Below are 23033 nucleotides of genomic sequence, written 5' to 3'. Positions count from 1 at the left end.
GAAGGACGAAGAATGAAACCTCAAACACCCTAAAATACTGATCATCGATTTTAATCAGGGTCAATCATAACAGGACCGTCTCAACCTTTAGCAATGTCAGTCAGCTTGAGGTGGTGGTTTTTCCTGAGGACGTCCTCTGTCCCGTCCAGGCTCTCACACTTGCTCTCTTCTCCCTCTTTCTGAAGGGAGCGGGGCAGGAACCAGAAGGGAACGCTGGAGATCAGCAGGAGGGCGGAGGACACCATGAAGCCCATCCACCAGGCGCCCACCCAGCGGGCGTCTTTGGGAGTTATGGTCACACTCTCTGGAAGACGACACAACGGGTTTAAATGAGCTTCAAATAAAATGTTCATCCAGATGTTTGTCTTTATTAAATAGTCATTTCACTTTCCCTCTTCATATATGTGAGCACACATGAACGCAAACATGTTTATTTACCAGATAAAGAAGGAAAACTAGAAACAGACAGAATAGCTTTAATAAATTACAAGTTTAAGGTGAGCGCTGTGACGCTGTAATACTCTAAAACACATCTGCCCACAGTGTTGTCAGGATATGTGGTCTCTAAGGTCATAAAATCAGAAAGAGTCCAGGAGAGAAACTGGAGCTCCTGTTCCTGTCCTGACGTCTTTTTGGGGCTACTTCTATCAATTAAACTAAAGTTTATAGATTCTGAAATATTTGCCGTGTCAGCTTAATTCTATGAATGGATGGGTAGATTATTTCACTAGCCACATAGTTAGCACCATGAATATTGCACTAGGGTGTTATGTATCACAATCATGGGACAAAAATGAACCCCACACACCTCACCGTACAGTAGTGCTCTCAGTAACCAGTAGGTGGAGCCACTCAGTAGAAATGCACTGATTTAATCAGATCACTGTGTAGTTTCCCTTAAACAAATTATTGTTGCTGCCCGTCAAGTTAATGTGTTTTTCCTGGCTCATATCGAGGCAGAGGGTTCTGATCATGTGCACTCTGACCTTTCTCAGGGTCTGGGATATGCATTAAAACGTTTTTATATTTACTCAAGCTAGTGCAGTGGTTCTCAACCTGGGGTCTGGGTACCCCTGAAGTTTTCAGGAACCCTGTCTGCTCTGACTTTGTCTAAAAAAGATATACATATATTTTTCAAAAATGAAACTAAATCAGGATTAGAAACATGTGGTACAGACTGAAAAAGAAAAAAAGTTAGAGGATCTGTAAACATTTATGAGACTATAAAGCTTCCAGGACACAAACACAGAATTTCAGATTTTAAAGTCATAATTTACAAATAAAAACTGAAATTTCTAAGTTAAAAAATCTTAAATGTTGAGGTTGGAAGAATTACAGATTTCTAAAATCAAACATTTTTAAAGAACCTATTAAGTGAAAATAGATCTGTGTTTAGGTTTGTTGTATGATGGGTCACTGAACCTCCAGGTCAAAGTTCATTCAAATAAAACATCTCTAAGTTTATGAAATTAAGCTTCAAAATCATGAAAAACGAGGCAGTAAATCTGCTCCAGGATGGTGGGGGCGTGTCTGTTGAATGAGCTGAAGCCACGCCCACTCAGGAGAAATACCATCCTCTCAGATTAAAACAGTGCTACAATCTGAACTGAGGGAAGCACTCACACCATCATCCTGCCCTCTTGAGCTTTTGTTGACCTTTGAAGACACACAGTCTGTGTTCTGTCTCAGATCTCTGCTCTGATGCTTTCAATGATAGATTTAGATAGATAAATGATAGATTTACCTCACAGTGAACAGAGAAACAGCACTGACTGACTGTTAACTTTCAATAAAGGCAGAGACTTCAGCTAACAACAGACGGGACTGGAGTGTTAAAGGGGCGGGGTCATTCCTATATGACATCATCATGTGGCCCCGCCCACATTAAACCCAGCCAGGAAAGAGGTCTAGATCCATAACTCAGTCACATGTAGATCTGAGTGCTTTTACGTTTACAGAAACCAGATTCCAACATTTCTGGAGAGTTCAGACACAAACTTTGGATTTTACTTTACAGAGACTTTAACGCTCTAACGGTAAAAATTTACAAAAAACAAACTGAAAACAGTAGTTTCAGTAGTTTCAGTAGTTTCAGTAGTTTTAGTAGTTTCAGTAGTTTCCGTAGTTTCAGTAGTTTCAGTAGTTTCAGTAGTTGCAGTAGTTGCAGTAGTTTCAGTAGTTTCAGTAGTTGCAGTAGTTGCAGTAGTTTCAGTAGTTTCAGTAGTTTTAGTTGTTTCAGTAGTTTTAGTAGTTTCAGTAGTTTCAGTAGTTTTAGTAGTTTCAGTAGTTTCAGTAGTTTCAGTAGTTTTAGTTGTTTCAGTAGTTTCAGTAGTTTCAGTAGTTTCAGTAGTTTTAGTAGTTTCAGTAGTTTCAGTAGTTTCAGTAGTTTCAGTAGTTTTAGTTGTTTCAGTAGTTTTAGTAGTTTCAGTAGTTTCAGTAGTTTCAGTAGTTTCAGTAGTTTTAGTTGTTTCAGTAGTTTTAGTAGTTTTAGTAGTTTCAGTAGTTTCAGTAGTTTTAGTAGTTTCAGTAGTTTTAGTTGTTTCAGTAGTTTCAGTAGTTTCAGTAGTTTCAGTAGTTTTAGTTGTTTCAGTAGTTTCAGTAGTTTCAGTAGTTTCAGTAGTTTTAGTTGTTTCAGTAGTTTTAGTAGTTTCAGTAGTTTCCGTAGTTTCAGTAGTTTCAGTAGTTTCAGTAGTTTTAGTTGTTTCAGTAGTTTTAGTTGTTTCAGTAGTTTCAGTAGTTTCAGTAGTTTTAGTTGTTTCAGTAGTTTTAGTAGTTTCAGTAGTTTCAGTAGTTTCAGTAGTTTCAGTAGTTTCAGTAGTTTCAGTAGTTTCAGTAGTTTCAGTAGTTTCCGTAGTTTCAGTAGTTTCAGTAGTTTCCGTAGTTTCAGTAGTTTCAGTAGTTTCAGTAGTTGCAGTAGTTTTAGTAGTTTCAGTAGTTTCAGTAGTTTCCGTAGTTTCAGTAGTTTCAGTAGTTTCAGTAGTTTCAGTAGTTTTAGTAGTTTCAGTAGTTTCAGTAGTTTCAGTAGTTTCAGTAGTTTCAGTAGTTTCCGTAGTTTCAGTAGTTTCAGTAGTTTCAGTAGTTTCAGTAGTTTTAGTAGTTTCAGTAGTTTCAGTAGTTTCAGTAGTTTCAGTAGTTTTAGTAGTTTCAGTAGTTTCAGTAGTTTCCGTAGTTTCAGTAGTTTTAGTAGTTTCAGTAGTTTCAGTAGTTTCAGTAGTTTTAGCAGATTTTTGACTTTTTGAGCTTATCTTAAAAATGTAAAGTTTGGTTTCATTTACATTTATGACTGTTAAAGTAAAGAAATTCCATTTTTTTCTCATAAATTTTATGACTCATTAAACGTAAGACTTTTTCTTGAAAATGGACAGATCCTCTTCACCTGGGGGCAAACATCACAGGTGCAGGATTTTACTGACGAGCAGGTCGAGCTGGGACTCTGTCTGATGGAAATCCATCAGTGAAGAACTATCAGCACAGGACTAGCTTTACTGAGGACCTGAGATCATTTCTGAGTCACTCCTGACGTCAGTGTTTGATTCTGTGCACGGGGAAAGCAAAAATGTGATGCATTCAAATTTACAGACATTTCTGAAGGAAGCATATTTGCTGCAGCATTTGCTGCATTTTCATGGCTGAAGCATAAAAACTGTAGATTTTTATTTCAGTTCAGACAAAAAAATTCAATGTTGCTTCCATCGTGTTCTGCAGGAGACGTTTCCTTCATGTCCAGACTGTTAACCAGAGTTTACGTAGAGAGCACGCTCTGAAGTGTGAAAGTGAGAAAGTCGAGCAATCCTCCCATTAATGTCTGAGAAAATTAGACATCCAACGCTAAATATGAACCTCTCCTGTTACTTTGAACACTTTTTATGCAGGGATGCTGTGGATGTTATTCTGCATTCTATAAATTTGGGATCGTTACGCATCCACAACAACTCTCCTCGGTCAGATGAGCTGCTGCAGACTTACCACTGATAGTGAGCAACACACTCCAAATCCTAAATTATTTTATGCATGAAATGTATGTCTAAATCAGTGTTACTCAACCAAAGAGCCAACCTGTTGAAAAACACATTTGTAAGAGCCACAATCTAATGGGGTGGGGGGTGGGGGGGTGACCAAATAATGAGTTAAAAGTGGAAAAAACTTGGCCAAAAATGAGTGAATAGTGACCAAAATGGGCAAAAATCAGAAAAAAGGTGGGAAATATGGGCGAAAAGTGGCATTTAACTGCAAAAGGCAGCTTAAATGGGAAAGAGGTGGCAAAAAAGGGCAAAATATTGCAAAAGCAGAATGAAAGTGTCAAAAAGGGGCAAAAAGAAGTGGCAAAAGTGGGCTTTAAGTGGCAAACACTGGGAAAAAAAAGTGGCAAAACAGGGCAGAAAGTGGCTAAAATGAGTGAAAAGTGGGGCAAGGAAATGAATAATAGGTGGCAAAAATGGTCCAAAAGTGGCAAAAACATTGAGAGAAAATGAGTGAACAGTGACCAAAATGGGCAAAATCCAAATAAAAGTGGGAAAAATGGGCAAAAAGCATCAGTGGCAAGAAATCAGGGGCAATTATTTGCAAAAGGCAGCTTAAATGGATGGAAAATGGCAAAAAATAGGCAACAAAAAGTGATAAAAAGATAAAAAAAAAAGATAAAAAGTGTCAAAAATGGGCTAAAAGCAGTTAAATAAAATTAAAGTAGCAAAAAATTGCAAATGAGGGCCATGGAACTATGCATACAGAAACAGAGGATGACTATTAGAGCCTACTGTGTAAGTGTGGGAAACAAACTGATTAATGTGACTTGCAATGGATAATTTCTGAGGTAAAATTTTTCTTTTGAAGTTTTTCTGGGGGAATAATGTTTCAAATGAAGATGTAAAAGAGCCACAGATCATCACAGAAGAGCCACTGATCACTGATCTGAATGATACTGATATAAGATGAGGGGCTTGCAGAGAGAAACAGACACTGCTGTATGAAGCAGCGGTGCATGCTCATCTGGACAGTAGAGCTTAAGTAAGTTTAGTAAAATAAAGCCATTTTTACACATACACTGAAATTAACCAAAAGAGATCACTATTTCTAACTTAAATGCATCAAAACTTTAACAATCTCATACAGTCTTTTTATTTGTTTACCACACAGACTGTAAAAAACACTGCTACCATCCTAGATTATAGAGAGGCTGGTTTGATGTCAGCAGAATTAGAGTGGACCTCTGTGTGCTGAGATATGGCCGGTCGTTTACTCCTCAAATCCCAGACATGGTTGATTCATGCAGGATTAAAACACAGACATCCTGCACAATAATCACACATTAGCAGAGGTCCCTGGGTAATACTAACTGTGTAGGGCATAACTTCCTAACAAATCTAGCGCTCCATAACACTCTGCACACTTCAAACATGGTTTAAATATCAACCACACATACCTACGTCCACGTATCCGATGTCAACATAGAGTTTGGCACAGTAGGAACCCAGGAGGAACCCAAACATGGGTCCCAGGAGAGTGATGGTCTGGAGACAAGCTGTACACACCAAATATGGAGAAAATGTTTAACGCTGAGTCTAAAGAAGAGGTGGCGATGCATAAAGAGGGACAAGAGAAACAACAAAACAACAACAGTGGGTATCTGATGAAACTGTCACCATGTAGAATCATTTTTAAACATTTATATGGCACATATCCTGGTTTAGTGTCATATTTGACTGAGGAATTAAAGCAGAAATCTCACACATGCTCAGAACAAGACTCGCCAAAACACAGGGGTTACCAAAAAATGAAAGTTCCTCTCAGGAGCTCTAAAAAAACTCTTCTCTGATCAACACAGTTTCTCCCAGGAAATAATAGTTCTGTCTTACCGATATAAAAAGGTGAGTTTTCTGCCCTGGCAAAGTCGTCGATGTACGAGACGCCCAGAGGTGTGACCGGGGTCTCTCCAATCCCCCGCAGGGCGTTTCCCAGGAAAACATAGATCCACATATTTGAACCAGTTTCCTTCACACAGGCTGCACAAAGACACAAAGAAGGCATGAAATTTTTGGAAAGACTACATTTTTATCAGAAACAGAGCCCCTACTGGGACAAACGCAGGAAAAATGAGAAGTTAAAGTTTTTCAAGATTCTCCCAAGTGTTTTTTAACAGGCAAGGAATTTCAACAAAGCATCTCTGAACATACTAGCTAACTTTTGAAGGTATAAATTATCTTATTTTTACACAATGACAGAAATCTTTAATAAAAGGCAAAAAGGACCAGGGTCAATATTATTAGCCTCCTTTAGAACAGACCTTTTACTGAGCCACAGCACAGATATCTGTTGTGCAAGGTGCTTTAACTTTGCATTGTTCAAAGCTTGTAAAATCAAGTTAAAACCTACAGTTATTTCCCAGTTTAAACCCAGTATAAAAGCCTCAGGAAGAGTCTGAGCTGTCACTGGAGAAGGCACCATGCCAAAACCAAAAGAAATCAGTTTCATATTACAACGCAGGAGAAGGATCTACAAAGTTATCACAGCGTCTCCAAGAGTCAAGAACTGGAGTGAGAAGTAAGATCAAGAAATGCAATGAGAGCCACAGAGTCCAGAAGTCCAACACAGTCTGAAGGTCCATGCCAGAAGACCCTCAGATCTGGAGGAGCTGGAGAGATTCACCAAAGAAAAATGGGCTGGGATTCCCTAAAAGACGGGTCAGAGACTAAAACTACAACAAACCACTGCAGACTGTTATCCTGCAAAAACAAGACTCTATTGACTATTAGAGCCAGGGGGCTAATAATTTAGACCCTGGTAGTTTTTGGTTTTTGTGGAATATTTTTGTTTCTGTGTGCAAAATAAAATAATTTCAGCATCCAAAATGAAACTAGGACATTTGAAAATCCTTTACTTTGTTTAACAGCACTTGAGAAAAATGTTTAAATCAATGACATTTTCATAGGGGGCTGATAATTTAGTCCTTGTGTGTTTCTGTGGGCTTAGTTTAGTCTCATTTTTATAATTTCACATTAACGATATGTTTATGTTGAAGCAGTTTTCAGGTCTGTGTTTAGTTCTCTGGTAAAAGAGAAACCATCCTCGTTCAGGTAAAGTAAAACCCTTTTCTCTCTGGACTGCTGGCTGCATCCTTTGGTTTTTATAGTCTTACCAAACTGCAGAGCATGCATGTTCATCTGCGCCTGTTTGTGTGTTTTCTTTGTCCGTCTTTGCGCTATCCTCCACAGTTTTGTACAAACATGAATGTATAATTCAAATTTCAGAAAGGACTTTAGAACATGTGTATTAAAGTTGAATAGAACATCCCTCTAAAGAAACGGTCAATGCCTCGTATTCACACACTCTTGAGAAAGAGAGAAAATTAAGTCGGCTTCCTCGATTATGCGTGCTCCAGAAACACAATGTGATGTCCGTTCGTGGTCACTTTAATACCATGTTAATTTCAGCTTGCATACCACTGCATTGTGTGTGACTTTTAGATTGTGTTTCTTTTAAATACGTCGTCTCAGAGGAGCTGAACAGGATCAATACATTATATTCTGTGGGTGGATGACCATGTTTTTGTGAGCGGTAGAATTAATTATGGCTCCACAAAAGAAAGACTGGGCTAACATTTCAGTCTAGGCCGATACTGGAGAACTAGATTCAGAAGAATAAACACACTGATCTGTGTCCCTGCTGAATGTAAAGCTATAAATAGACGGGCTTGTCCAAGTTTATGTAGCTCTTCTTTCACTTTCTGTCTGTCTTTTTAGGCTTCAGCTCCTGCTGGTTGTTCTACGGTTCTACGGTGTGCAGTCGTTGAGCAGTATGTTCACAGCGTGAGGCCTGAGTGGCTTTAAAGGTCAGGCTAAGATCAGGACATTCCAGGGATATTTGAGAGAAGTTGTTAATGGCCTTAATCAGGCCTCACAGTAACACAGGCTGTGTATGTAATCCATGCTAACTGACCGTTGCTACAGTGTAACCTGGCTGAGAATGTACATTATTGTAGAGCGTCCAACTGTTGTGCTGGCCGTCTTCTTCACAGACATAATCTCATGGTTGTGATTCTGTAATTATTGGTCTTACAAGTCAGGCTGGTTTCATTTTTCTCAAAAGTTAGCAGTGCCACTTCATTAGGTACACTTGTTCAGTTGCTCATCAATGCAAACATCTTATCAGCCAGTCACATGACAGCAGCCCGTGCATTGAGACATGTGGACAGAAAATCTGCCACATTCTGAGCACCAGAATGGAGATTTCAGGGACTGCTGATGTGCCATGGGTGCTGGTATCACTTCCAGCATTTACAGAGAATGGTCTGAGAAGAGAAGACATCCAGTGAGCAGCAGTTCTCCAGAAATGCCTTGTTGATGGCAGAGGTCAGAGAACGTTGTGACGAGTTCAGGCTGGAAACAATGACGTAAATATTCACTTGCAGGTGAGCAGGTCTGAGCACGCAACATATCCAACCTTGAGGCACATGGGCTACAGTAGCAGAAGATCCCACCTGATGCCACTTACATCTGCTGCAGTCATGCATAGAAACGATCCTCCAGAGCCTTGCAGTCGTGTATAAACCTATTATTCAGCCATCCCTGACCAGTGATCACAAGCAGAAATGGTTGCAGTGGGCCCAGAAATACATGAAGACTCATTTTCAAACAGTCTAGTTTACTGATGAGTGCCGTGCAACCCTGGATGGTCCAGATGGAGGAGTAGAGGATGGTTGGTGGATGGCCACCATGTCCCAACAAGGCTGTGACGTCAGCAAGGAGGGGGCGGAGTCATGGGGAGAGAGCTGGTAGGCCCCTTTCCACTTCAAAACGAGTTTGAGCTTCTGCCCTCAGGCCGTCGTTTTAGGGTTCCTGTGAGGACGGCTGAAAGACTTCAGGTCTCTTTTAGCCCCAGTGCAATTTATTTACTTAATGGCAATCAGCCCTTAGGTTTGCTCCTGTTCTTCTTGCACTATTATTGCTCATTTGCACATCCACACATCGCACTTTTTTCATTACTTGGTAGTAATTTTCCATTTTTGGTACATGCTCTAGACTAAGCTTTAGTTAGTAATTTCGTGTATGTGTATGGTGTTTCTTATATTGTGCTGTTTTTAAATTTGTCTGACGTTTAGACTTTCTGCTGATGTTATTGTGTACCTTGTCTTTTGTGTGCCCCTGCTGCAGAACTAGTTTCCCTTCACGGGACAATAAAGAGATTCTGAGTCTGAGTCTGATTCTGATTTGGGTCCCTGAAGGTGTGAAAATGACCTCGGCAAAGCATACAGAGTTTCTGACTGACCACTTTCTTCCATGGTATAAAAAGAAGAACCGTGCCTTCATCTTAGTTATCTGGTCACATTCGGACCTGTCTGTTTTGCCTCTAACTGCTCGATATCGCTGTTTCTGCTCTGTCTTACCTCAGCACCACTAAAAATGAGGGTGTCCCTCACTGTGTCCTCAGAGGATTTAAATAAATAATACAGCTCACTGTTTACCTTTGTTGTCTTCTACAGCTGGCTCTATCTGAACGTCAACTTCTTTCTCCAGAGGATCCACACAGGCGGCGATGTTGGCGCTGTCATTCTGAAAAATCTGAATGACCGTGTTGTACTTGTAGCTGCCAAAGTAAAAACATGCCACAGTAAGACACCAAACAAGACCGTCTGAATTTACATATTTTCTGATGTTTACCGTCCCATGAAGAAGTGTGTCAGGCCAGTGAGAAACGCCCCCACAGCCATGAGGAAACAGCCAACGGCTATGAGTCTAGGACGGTGCAGTTTAGCTCCAAAATGGCTGACCACAGCAAGAAACAGCAAGTTACCTGATAGAAGAAGAGATAAACAAAGAGAGCACTAAACAAGAGGTCTACATTCAGAGTGTCATCCTCTAGATTTCATAGGTGACACAGACAAAATACCATAAAACTTTAAATTAAAGCCTCCTCATTTTAAGGCCCTGCTCCTTTACTAGCCTGGTACACCCCCAAACATAAAGACATGTCATCAGAGAGCCCTGAACTTAGCCCTGAAACAGTGTGTGATTAAAAAATCATGAAAAAATGTTGAAATTATGAAAAAAAGCTTTTGGGGAAATTTGAATGTTCCAACATTCAGACAGCTAAAGAACTTCAGATATGTTTACACAGCAAAGCTCTTATTAGTGATTAAATTAACAAGGATCTCTTCTTCTTTCCAAGATCAAATTCATGCTGTGATTATTTCTATATATCAGAATCCTAATTTATACATGATCACTTAAAAAGTCTTTCTAGTGTGAATGGACAGTTTCATAGTCCTGCTGATATTTGGCCACAAGGTTTGTTTGAAAAACAGTAAAGTCTTGACTCATGTTGCCTCTCTGTAGGGTTATTCCAAAGATTTAAGTGAGTTAAAGTGAAAGTTTTATGGAAAGTTCTGATCAAATACACAAAGAGAAGGTACCCATCTCAAAACTGCCGTCTATGAGTCCAACGTGTGTGCTGGAGAGGTCAAACCGCCTCTCGATCTGAGTGATGGAGCTCTTCATGTAGGTTCCTGTCAGAGCCTTGGAGAAACAGGCGAAGGACAGCGCCACGATGAACAACTAGAACAGACAGGAGACGATTTCAGTCATCACAACTGTAAACTTAGAAGGACAGTTTTGTGGATGATTTGAACATTAATGCTTTAATCTGTTATATAAGTAAGGGTTAATGCCTGACGAGGTGTCCAGTTATCAGGAAGTCCATTAATCCTTAATAAGTGGACACCTCGTCGGGCATTAACCCGCTTATACCATGGTCACTTGCCAACAAAAGTAATTAATAAAACTATTAATTTATAATTTCAAACGTTTTGTGATCAAAATATAAAATTTTACTAAAACAACAATTTCTTTCTCCTAGCGACATCTGCACTGTAAACCTGGATTTTGTTTCTACTTAAACTTTTTAGTAATCATTGCTTATTCTTCCGTGTTTTTACAAAAAAACGTTAAATCAGATAAGTTGTTTGTACTATTCAGCTGAAAGATGCAATGCATTGATCATGTTAAGCTGAGATAACTTAGTATGTTTAGTTCTTACAGCGGAGGGGCTGTTTCAAAATTTTCAGTGCATCTGTTGGCACCGGCAGGCAATGCTTCCATCATGACTTCCACACATGACGAAGTCAATGCTTTACCTCGCCGTGTCTCCTCCCCATTAGGGAGGGAGTAAATGGCTGATCTGGATCACTGTCTGGATGTTGTTAAAGGACTCTTCACTATTGGGTGAAAGGGTTAATGGTGGAAGTCTGCGTTTTCTGAGTGCTTTTCTAGTTTCATATTGTGGCAAGCAGGGATGAAGAATGGCTCCCAGACAAGTTCAATGACTTTGACAAGCTCAAACACAGGAAGCAGAGCATCTGTTATTCATTCTCAACCACAGATACACTCACATACAGACAGGGTGGTCTGCAACATTGACCCCCTCACTCATGGTGTCACACTAAAAAAAACACTTCTCACTAAAAACATCTACTAATAGACTAAACATGCATAATAACAACTTTGCAATGAACATGAACATTATAAAAATTACGCATGGCCATGGCTTTTATTTATATTTTGGCTTTTGTGTTGTTTATCTTATTTAATCCCTCAAACGAAAAAACATTTGATAGAAGAATTTGATGGAATCATAAGTTGTACGAAAGATTTTAAGTGAAATTGACTCAGAATTAAATCGACTTTACTGAAAATGCCAAGTTCTATCATTTTGCAAAATTATTGACATTACTCAATATTTTAAGTTGTATTGAATAGGCATTAACTCTTTTTTGATTAAAGATATTCAGTAGAATCATCTTCAGTAATAATTGTAACTACTTAAGATGTTGAGGTAAATGAACATAAGTTTTTTATTTTTCTTTACTCAGTGTTTTTAAGGTTTACTAGTATTTTTCAAGTAAACTCAACTCATTCGGGTTTACATTCTGAGGGCTTGACTAATAACTGGAATAGCCTTTCCAAACCCGTAACGTTCTTAGGGAATTTAATCGTTATTCAGTACTCCAGTAAATAGGACGGCCATAGATACCAAGTCACGACAGAACAAAAAACCTAATCAGTTCAGCGTACTTTCTGGATGGATTTATCAATGAAAAGACATGAAGACGAGTGAGACTGAGAGTCATCTGTGATCGGACTATAAACCTGTACGTTAACATGAACAGTCATGATCAGACTATAAACCTGTACGTTAACATGAACAGTCATGATCAGACTATAAACCTGTACGTTAACATGAACAGTCATGATCAGACTATAAACCTGTACGTTAACATGAACAGTCATGATCAGACTATAAACCTGTACGTTAACATGAACAGTCATGATCAGACTATAAACCTGTACGTTAACATGAACAGTCATGATCAGACTATAAACCTGTACGTTAACATGAACAGTCATGTGATCAGACTATAAACCTGAACGTTAACATGAACAGTCATGATCAGACTATAAACCTGTACGTTAACATGAACAGTCATGATCAGACTATAAACCTGTACGTTAACATGAACAGTCATGATCAGACTGTAAACCTGTACGTTAACATGAACAGTCATGATCAGACTATAAACCTGTACGTTAACATGAACAGTCATGTGATCAGACTATAAACCTGTACGTTAACATGAACAGTCATGATCAGACTATAAACCTGTACGTTAACATGAACAGTCATGTGATCAGACTATAAACCTGTACGTTAACATGAACAGTCATGATGAGACTATAAACCTGTACGTTAACACGAACAGTCATGATCAGACTATAAACCTGTACGTTAACACGAACAGTCATGATGAGACTATAAACCTGTACGTTAACATGAACAGTCATGATCAGACTATAAACCTGTACGTTAACATGAACAGTAATGATCAGACTATAATCCTGTACTTTAACATGAACAGTCTTGATCAGACTATAAACCTGTACGTTAACATGAACAGTCATGATCAGACTATAAACCTGTACGTTAACATGAACAGTCATGTGATCAGACTATAAACCTGAGCGATAACATGAACAGTCATGATCAGACTATAAACCTGTCGTTAACGCGAACAGTCATGATCAGACTATAAACCTGATGCGTTAACATGAACAGTCATGATCAGACTATAAACCTGTCGTTAACATGAACAGTCATGATCAGACTATAAACCTGTGCGTTAACATGAACAGTCATGTTATGAGACTATAAACCTGTACTTTAACATGAACAGTCATGAGATCAGACTATAGACCTGTGTGTTAACGTGAACAGTCATGATCAGACTATAAACCTGTACGTTAACATGAACCGTTAACATGAACAGTCATTATCAGACTATAAACCTGTATGTTAACATGAACAGTCATGATCAGACTATAAACCTGTACGTTAACATGAACAGTCATGTGATCAGACTATAAACCTGTACGTTAACATGAACAGTCATGTGATCAGACTATAAACCTGTACGTTAACATGAACAGTCATGATCAGACTATAAACCTGTACGTTAACATGAACAGTCATGATCAGACTATAAACCTGTACGTTAACATGAACAGTCATGTGATCAGACTATAAACCTGTACGTTAACATGAACAGTCATGATCAGACTATAAACCTGTACGTTAACATGAACAGTCATGATCAGACTATAAACCTGTACGTTAACATGAACAGTCATGATGAGACTATAAACCTGCACGTTAACATGAACAGTCATGTGATCAGACTATAAACCTGTACGTTAACATGAACAGTCATGATCAGACTATAAACCTGTACGTTAACATGAACAGTCATGTGATCAGACTATAAACCTGTACGTTAACATGAACAGTCATGATCAGACTATAAACCTGTACGTTAACATGAACAGTCATGATCAGACTATAAACCTGTACGTTAACATGAACAGTCATGATCAGACTATAAACCTGTACGTTAACATGAACAGTCATATGATCAGACTATAAACCTGTACGTTAACATGAACAGTCATGATCAGACTATAAACCTGTACGTTAACATGAACAGTCATATGATCAGACTATAAACCTGTACGTTAACATGAACAGTCATGATCAGACTATAAACCTGTACGTTAACATGAACAGTCATGTGATCAGACTATAAACCTGTACGTTAACATGAACAGTCATGATCAGACTATAAACCTGTACGTTAACATGAACAGTCATGATCAGACTATAAACCTGTACGTTAACATGAACAGTCATGATCAGACTATAAACCTGTACGTTAACATGAACAGTCATGTGATCAGACTATAAACCTGTACGTTAACATGAACAGTCATGATGAGACTATAAACCTGTACGTTAACATGAACAGTCATGTGATCAGACTATAAACCTGTACGTTAACATGAACAGTCATGATGAGACTATAAACCTGTACGTTAACATGAACAGTCATGTGATCAGACTATAAACCTTTACGTTAACATGAACAGTCATGATCAGACTATAAACCTGTACGTTAACATGAACAGTCATGATCAGACTATAAACCTGTACGTTAACATGAACAGTCATGATCAGACTATAAACCTGTACGTTAACATGAACAGTCATGATCAGACTATAAACCTGTAAGTTAACATGAACAGTCATGATCAGACTATAAACCTGTACGTTAACATGAACAGTCATGATCAGACTATAAACCTGTACATTAACATAAACAGTCATGATCAGACTATAAACCTGTACGTTAACATAAACAGTCATGATCAGACTATAAACCTGTACGTTAACATAAACAGTCATTATCAGACTATAAACCTGTACATTAACATAAACAGTCATTATCAGACTATAAACCTGTACGTTAACATAAACAGTCATGATCAGACTATAAACCTGTACGTTAACATAAACAGTCATTATCAGACTATAAACCTGTACGTTAACATGAACAGTCATGTGATCAGACTATAAACCTGTACGTTAACATGAACAGTCATGATCAGACTATAAACCTGTACGTTAACATGAACAGTCATGATCAGACTATAAACCTGTACGTTAACATGAACAGTCATGATCAGACTATAAATCTGTACGTTAACATAAACAGTCATGATCAGACTGTAAACCTGTACGTTAACATGAACAGTCATGATCAGACTATAAACCTGTACGTTAACATGAACAGTCATGTGATCAGACTATAAACCTGAACGTTAACATGAACAGTCATGATCAGACTATAAACCTGTACGTTAACATGAACAGTCATGATCAGACTATAAACCTGTACGTTAACATGAACAGTCATGATCAGACTATAAATCTGTACGTTAACATGAACAGTCATGATCAGACTGTAAACCTGTACGTTAACATGAACAGTCATGATCAGACTATAAACCTGTACGTTAACATGAACAGTCATGTGATCAGACTATAAACCTGTACGTTAACATGAACAGTCATGATCAGACTATAAACCTGTACGTTAACATGAACAGTCATGATCAGACTATAAACCTGTACGTTAACATGAACAGTCATGTGATCAGACTATAAACCTGTACGTTAACATGAACAGTCATGATCAGACTATAAACCTGTACGTTAACATGAACAGTCATGATCAGACTGTAAACCTGTACGTTAACATGAACAGTCATGATCAGACTATAAACCTGTACGTTAACATGAACAGTCATGTGATCAGACTATAAACCTGTACGTTAACATGAACAGTCATGATCAGACTATAAACCTGTACGTTAACATGAACAGTCATGATCAGACTATAAACCTGTACGTTAACATGAACAGTCATGATCAGACTATAAACCTGTACGTTAACATGAACAGTCATGTGATCAGACTATAAACCTGTACGTTAACATGAACAGTCATGTGATCAGACTATAAACCTGTACGTTAACATGAACAGTCATGATCAGACTATAAACCTGTACGTTAACATGAACAGTCATGATCAGACTATAAACCTGTACGTTAACATAACCATGTCATGTGATCAGACTATAAACCTGTACGTTAACATAACCATGTCATGTGATCAGACTATAAACCTGTACGTTAACATAACCATGTCATGTGATCAGACTATAAACCTGTACGTTAACATGAACAGTCTCTGATAGAAAGCTTAGTTTAGCAGACCAGCTGTTTGAATAAACAGAATAATTCCTCCTTCAGCACTACGAGGTCACAGAGGTCAAAAGGAGCTGTCCACGCCCTGCAGGTGCTGATTCTCTCTCAGACATGTCAATATTTATCAGATATATAATTCTGCCGGTTAATCAGAAGCATTTCCTTTGGCTCTACAGAGAGATAATGGCTTCTTTTCTTGACTTTGTGTTATTTGAATCTTCTGGCAATAGTTTATAGCAGTTAGAACAGGAGGGAGGTGAGTTTTTTGCAACACTCACCTCTCAGAGTTAAGGTGAGCCTGCAAACAAGACGTACATTAGATCAGAGTGTCTTACGTCACTGGTCTTAAACCTGGAGTCTGTCATTTTATTTATGTCAGTTAAGTGACGGTTGATGCCGGTCCACAGGCTCCTTAGGCTGGCAGCGCTGTATTCCCTGCTCAGAAAATATGACCATCTCAGGTTGCTATAGTTACTCCTAAAAGAGTAACGGCTGCTGCTCATTAATTTAGAACATTGTGATGATCTTTTGACCGGAACTACTTGTGAAGTTTGAACGGTGTCCATATATCTTAAGTTAATGGACACCAATGGAATTTCCAGAGCCAATCAGAATCAAGTGTTCACCAAGACCATGTTATAAATACACAATATCAGGTATAAGTAACAGAAATTGTACTTCAAATGGATTCTTGCCAACTGACTCCAATGATAGCTGTTTTGTCCTGCCTGGGTTATTGGGGGCAGGGCCCTGAAATCAAATCTGCATATATCAAATAAAACCACAATAAAGTGCTGCCTGGGTAGTCACAAAGGTCCCTTTAAAGAACAAGTGTTGGGATTTTATCAGTGAAAACATTTAAATGGACATTTTCTTTTTCATAAGGTTCCTGAAGCAGGCATGGCTTTTCATAGATACACTGCCTCTTGAATAATTAAGTAAAAATATGTGATGTAAAATAATTGACAGCATAAATATTCAGCCACCTTTGTCTGCAGTCTCAGCTCTGAGTCTGTGTGGATAGGTCTCAGTCAGGATCAAACATCTGGACTCTGTGATTTTACTCCATTCTTTAATAAACTGCTCAAGCTCTGTCAGGTTGTACAGGGATCAGGTGTGAATATCCCTGTTCAAGTCCAGCCTCTATTCTCTCTTGGATCGAGGTCTGGGCTTCGGCTCGGCCTCTCCAGAACATTCTCCTTGTTGTCTTTAAACCGTTTCTGTGTAGCTTTCTCTGGATGCTTCGGCTCATTGTCTGACTGGAAAATAAATCTTCTCTAAGCCGTAGTTCTCTCTCAGACTGAATCAGATTGTCCTCCAGGATTTTCCATAGTTTTGCAGCATCCATTTTCCCCTCCACCTTTACAAACCTTCCAGGGCTGGCTGCTGAGAAGCATCCCCACAGCATGATGCTGCCACCATCGTGCTCCACAGTGGGGATGGTGTGTTTGTGCTGATGTCAGTGTTTGGCGTCTGGTCTGATGGTCTAAAAGCTCCATTTTGGTCTCATCAGACCAAAGAACTTTCTTCCTCTTGACCATGGAGTCTCCCACAGTCCTTCTGCTGAACTCTAGTCCAGATTGAATCTGAGTTTTCTTCAACAGTGTCTTTCTCTTTGCCACTCTCCCATAAAGCTCTGACTGGTGAAGAACCCGGCCAACAGTTGTTGTCTGCAGAGTCTCTCCATCTCAGCTGCTGAAGCTTGGAACTCCTTCAGAGTAGTCATAGGTGTCTTGGTGTCCTCTCTCACTAGTCTCCTTCTTGCACGCCCACTCAGTTTGTGAGGACGGTCTGATCTAGGCAGATTTACACATGTGACATATTCCCTCATTTCTTCAGGATGATTTAACTGAACTCTGGGGGATGTTCAGAGACTTGGAAATGTTTTTGTCTCCATCTCCTGACTTAGACTTTTCAATCACCTTTACTCTGAGTAGCTTGGAGTGTTCTTTTGTCTTCATGGTGTAATGGTAGCCAGGAATACTGATGAACCTGTGACTGGACCTTCCAGGCAGAGGTGTCTTTATACTACAATCACTGAGACACAGTCACTGACCTCAGCTGATCCTCATTTCATTCATTTGAAGACTACTAGCACCAACTATCTGGACCTCTGTTGGATTAGGTCAGTCACTTTATTTGTACATATATTTATGCAGTCACTGATTTTACATTAGAGATTTTTATCAAATTGACAACTTTGCAGAAATGTGTTTTCACTTTGATAAAAGAGGGTTTATTTTGTAATTGTTTTTGTCCATTCACCTGTTTCACATCACTGTTTACATGTGTAATTAATAGAATATTTATTATGACTCCTAAATATTCAACAAAATGATAAACAGTCAAATAGTCCAGGGATGTTTAGATTTATACTCGTGTTAATGTAAATGTTAGACTGAACTATGGTTTGTATTTCACCTGATCATGCACCCTGCTATTTTTATATGGTCTGATACTCATCCACATTTTCCATTGCAGCCTCCACAGTCTTTGTCTTAACTCTGTGTGTGGGCACGCTGGAGTCCCTTTATTACTTAACAAATCCCCACAGCGGATTATAGCCGCTCCTTTCCATGTGCCACATCTATTATGCAGGACTGCAGTTTGCTCGACTCTTGAGAGTCCAGTTTAGATGAGTTTTGGACAAATGGCAGCTTTAGTAATGGCTTTGTATTTGATGTTTAACTCTGGAGGCAAATTTAAAACAGTGTTTCAAAATAAAGCAGTTGGTCTGATTTTGTGTTTATTTGTCTTTGACACTGAAAAAAGGAGCATTTCAACCAAAATCTTCTGACTGAGCTCAGACCCATGAGGGTTAAAAGTGTGGGATTCACATGTACTTATAGATGCCTTCATGCTCCGTGAACTCTGCTGATGTCGGGGTGCAGTCAGGTGATACTGAAGGGTTTGATCAGCTTCCCAGAATGTTAAATCTACATGCATCAGCTCTTTCATGGTTCTAACCACTTTCAGGGGAAAGCATATCTTTGAGGACGACCATGTGGAGAAAAGGTTGTGCATGTTACATTTGGAGCATTTCTCATGCATCCATTCATGAGCGGGTCGTTGATGTTTGAAGCTTTGCTGAGAGGAGACAGAGATAACGACGCAGTCGGCCTTTTAGTTTCTAAACTGGTTCTTCAAAGTATGCCAGACTTTGAGTCCTGATAACTCTGGCTCTCTTACTTTGAGAGTGGAGATGGACGGGCCTTTTCTTCTCCTCTGGTCAGGATCACAGAGAGCCTGCTGGCTGGTCATGTTGTCCATGTCCTTGGTTATTTCCTCCATCCTACACTCAGCCTGTGTCTCTGATTGGTTTTTCCCTGAGGGACTGTAAAATAAACAGATTTACAAAATAGAGTAAATGAAAAAAGCGCAGGAAATAACAATTATACACATTTTTTTAAGAGTTTCCTCTTAAACACTGCACACTCATTATCTTTGTCATAAAAACAACCAACACTCCAAGTATCTTTGATCAGTGGCATGATAATGGGATACGACTGTCGGGAAACTTATACCAGAATAATGTACTTATGACTTTTCAACAACTACAGTCAAAGTTTAACATCACTAAAGATCACTTTTACGGTTATCTCCAGGTCCAAAATTTTATCAAATCAAAAAGCTTACCCCATCCAGACACAGCTTTATTCAATGTTATTGAGAAATTTCTTCTGGACAGAAAAGGTATCTCACATTTTATTTCTGCATTCTATTCATTGTTGAACTCTCTCAGCTTAGGCGGTGTAACAAATATTGCACAGAAATGGTAGAAAGATCTTGATACTAACATATTGAGGATGATTGGCAGGAAGCTATCAGAGTGTTTAGATCAACCTTTACCTGTAACAGGTTAAGAGAGACGCAGTATAAAATACTCCACCGTTTGCATCTAACTCCTCACATACTGCACAAAATGGATTGTCAGATTTCTCCCTTATGTAACAAATGTCAAAGAGAGGTTGGCACCTATTATCATTACCTCTGGCAATGCAAACGGATTCAAAGATTCTGGAGTACAATATCTCAGGAGCTTAGCAGCATCTTTAAGGTGAAACTTAAGAGAGAGCCAGGCCTCTACATTCTTGGCCTTTCCTCTAAGAGTGTAACTTTAACATATTAAGAGTTTAAACTTTGTGACAAGCTACTACTACAGGCCAGAAAATGTATTCTGATTAACTGGATAAAAGAGAAGCCCCCAACTGCCACATTGTGGTAAAGGGAGATATTTAGGGTTCTCCCTCACGAAAGAATCAGTGCAGTACTGAAGGGGAATGAGAGATACTTCACAGAGATGTGGTCTCCTTTGTTTGTGTGTTTGCCAGAGGAACTGACTCAGCTGGTGCTGAGGGGCCAAAGCTCTATAAAATGGCCAAACATATCTACTGCAAACTCATGAGTGTCCCTAATTTATATCTTTTCTTTTACCACTTAAACACTATTTTGTTAACACACCTTGAGTTAATTAAACTAACTCTTAATTGTTAGATGACTGAGTGACCAACAATCTTCATCTGGTCAGTGCCATTACTGGGTAGAACTAAAAGTGACTATGCAAATGGTGGGTAACAAAAGTGGGTAGGTAAGGTGGGCAGCTTTGAGTTGTATCTATTTATGACACGGATGGCAGTATTATTATTATTGTTATTTTAATTATTATTACTTTTTTCAACCTTATCATTTGACATTGTAATTATTTTTTTTCTTAATGTAACACAAAAGATGGCAAACTGTATGTATTCTTTGTTGACCCTTTAAAAATTCAATAAAATTCTGTTTAAAAAAAAAAAAAAAAACAACCAACACTGTCTCAGCTGGCTGGAATGACCCAACACCTGTAGGTTTTATTAGCCACTGTACTATTTTACAATAATGTTGGGATTCTGGATAAAATATACATCAGTCAATAAAGAAATTACAAAAAAAGTCAAGCACTAATGTCTGAATTCAGTTTATTTGAGCCCCTTGCTCAATGTTAATGTTCATTATTTTTGCACCTTCAGTTAACATCTTTTAATTACTTTTGAGATAATTTCATAATTTATTTATAATATTATTTTTACCTTTTCGTTAGACATTTAAACAGATTGTTTTTGATTTACTATGAAAATTTTATTTGATCATGGAAGCAGGGATAGAGAGCAAGAAAGATGAGGATGATGGAGGGAAAGAAAGCAGGGACAGAGATCAAGATGAGGATGATGGAGGAAAAGAAAGCAGGGACAGAGATCAAGATGAGGATGATGAAGAAAAAGAAAGCAGGGACAGAGAGCAAGATGAGGATGATGGAGGAAAAGAAAGCAGGGACAGAGAGCAAGATGAGGATGATGAAGAAAAAGAAAGCAGGGACAGAGAGCAAGATGAGGATGATGGAGGAAAGAAAGCAGGGACAGAGAGCAAGATGATGAGACTGATAGAAGCGAGGAAAATGGGGAACATGTTTTTCTGAGGTTGTTGGAGGACAGAAGGCTGAGGTAAAGAGAGTTAGGACGATGAAGATGAATTTTAACCAGAGTAGATTGTCTCTTCCTTTGGGAATCTGCTAATAAACACATAAACTAACTAAAGATATGATTCAAGTAGAGAAATGTTGCTTATTAATATATGAAAATTATAGTTCAAAATATATTGAAATGCATAGAAATGAAGCAACCATTTTTGCTTGGCTGGCTGGCTAAGGGGGGTCCTGTGTAATTTTCTTTCCAGGGTCTCTAAATCCTTGGCTGCATCCCTGCTGGTCTTCATGTGAAGGTAGCGGCTGTCTGTGACAGGATTTTCCATTAAAACATTCTGGTATTAATATAATAAATGTCTGACAAAATCGTACAAAAGCATTAGACAAAGACCTGACAGTCAAATAATAAATGATCCATCATTTCATTGTTTCTCTTTAATAATCTGCTCATAGATATCAGAGCTGTGTTAGTGGCTGGTTTTTCTTTGTTTCTCTTTAATAATCTGCTCATAGATTAATATCAGAGCTGTGTTAGTGGCTGGTTTTTCATTGTTTCTCTTTAATAATCTGCTCATAGATTAATATCAGAGCTGTGTTAGTGGCTGGTTTTTCATTGTTTCTCTTTAATAATCTGCTCATAGATTAATATCAGAGCTGTGTTAGTGGCTGGTTTTTCAGACTCTGAGATTCAGAGCATGTAGCTGTAAGTTCACTGCAGTTTCCTGTCTAAATGACACCCACACTTTGATGTGAACTCAGTATGGGTTACTGAAAACATCTCTAAGTGTAGAGTAATCTTGTCAGCCTTCTGTTTCAGTATGGGACTAGAGGAGTTACAATGATACCTGTGTCCACCACCAGCGTCTTCCTTTCACAGGCCTCTCAGCTCAGTACTCATCAGGAGCTGCAGGATGAATCCATGTCAGAGAGGATAACTGTTCCCATGCCATTTGTCCTCATTTGTCCCCTAGAAAAAAAAAACTGAGAGTGGGGAAACTGAGAGTTGCAGAGTTCCCAGGTTAGTGAGCTTATGTCCTCACTGCTCAACTTCAAGCGTCTCTTGCAGATTTCTCCTCGCTAATATTCTCCAAAAAAAAAAAAGTGCAGCTCACCTTTAAGTCAGACTCTTTGTTGACCTGCAAGCTCCAGTCTTTTCAAATCAATTTCTGGAAGCATAAATTTGCATATTCAGAAAACAACAGGCAAAACAACTGCTAAGTTCAAAAGACCAAATCCATCTCCAGGTCCAGGGGTCTCCCTCGGCTCCAGAGAGGTGGAAAACCTGCTTTCCGAAGCTCCTATTCTCCCTTATGAGGGCAGAGCTGTTACTTGGAACCAGCTGGACAAAGGCCTCTTACATTTTTATTCCACACACATGCCAGCCGGACAGGAGGGGGACAGCAACAAGAGAACAGGGGGGAGATGA

At 38.8% G+C, this 23033-nt stretch overlaps 1 protein-coding gene across 1 annotated transcript in view; it reads right to left on the bottom strand.

Annotated features, from left to right (window-relative positions):
* Positions 1 to 22570, bottom strand: part of LOC121505473 (solute carrier organic anion transporter family member 1C1-like) — a 29065-nt gene extending 6495 nt beyond the window's left edge. The window contains exons 1-8 of the mRNA XM_041780842.1: positions 22453 to 22570; positions 19336 to 19480; positions 10406 to 10547; positions 9654 to 9786; positions 9458 to 9579; positions 5853 to 5999; positions 5420 to 5518; positions 86 to 304 (exon numbers count right to left, since the gene is read on the bottom strand). Coding sequence (XP_041636776.1) covers positions 86 to 304; positions 5420 to 5518; positions 5853 to 5999; positions 9458 to 9579; positions 9654 to 9786; positions 10406 to 10547; positions 19336 to 19437 — 964 coding nt within the window. The 5' untranslated portion in view covers positions 19438 to 19480; positions 22453 to 22570. The remainder of the gene's footprint in view (positions 1 to 85; positions 305 to 5419; positions 5519 to 5852; positions 6000 to 9457; positions 9580 to 9653; positions 9787 to 10405; positions 10548 to 19335; positions 19481 to 22452) is intronic.
* Between the last annotated feature and the right edge of the window lie 463 nt (positions 22571 to 23033).

Source organism: Cheilinus undulatus, linkage group 23 (assembly GCF_018320785.1).
Source record: "Cheilinus undulatus linkage group 23, ASM1832078v1, whole genome shotgun sequence".
NCBI classification, from domain to species: domain Eukaryota; kingdom Metazoa; phylum Chordata; class Actinopteri; order Labriformes; family Labridae; genus Cheilinus; species Cheilinus undulatus.
Note: the sequence above shows the minus strand (reverse complement) of the source record. Positions and strands in the feature narration are given on the sequence as shown.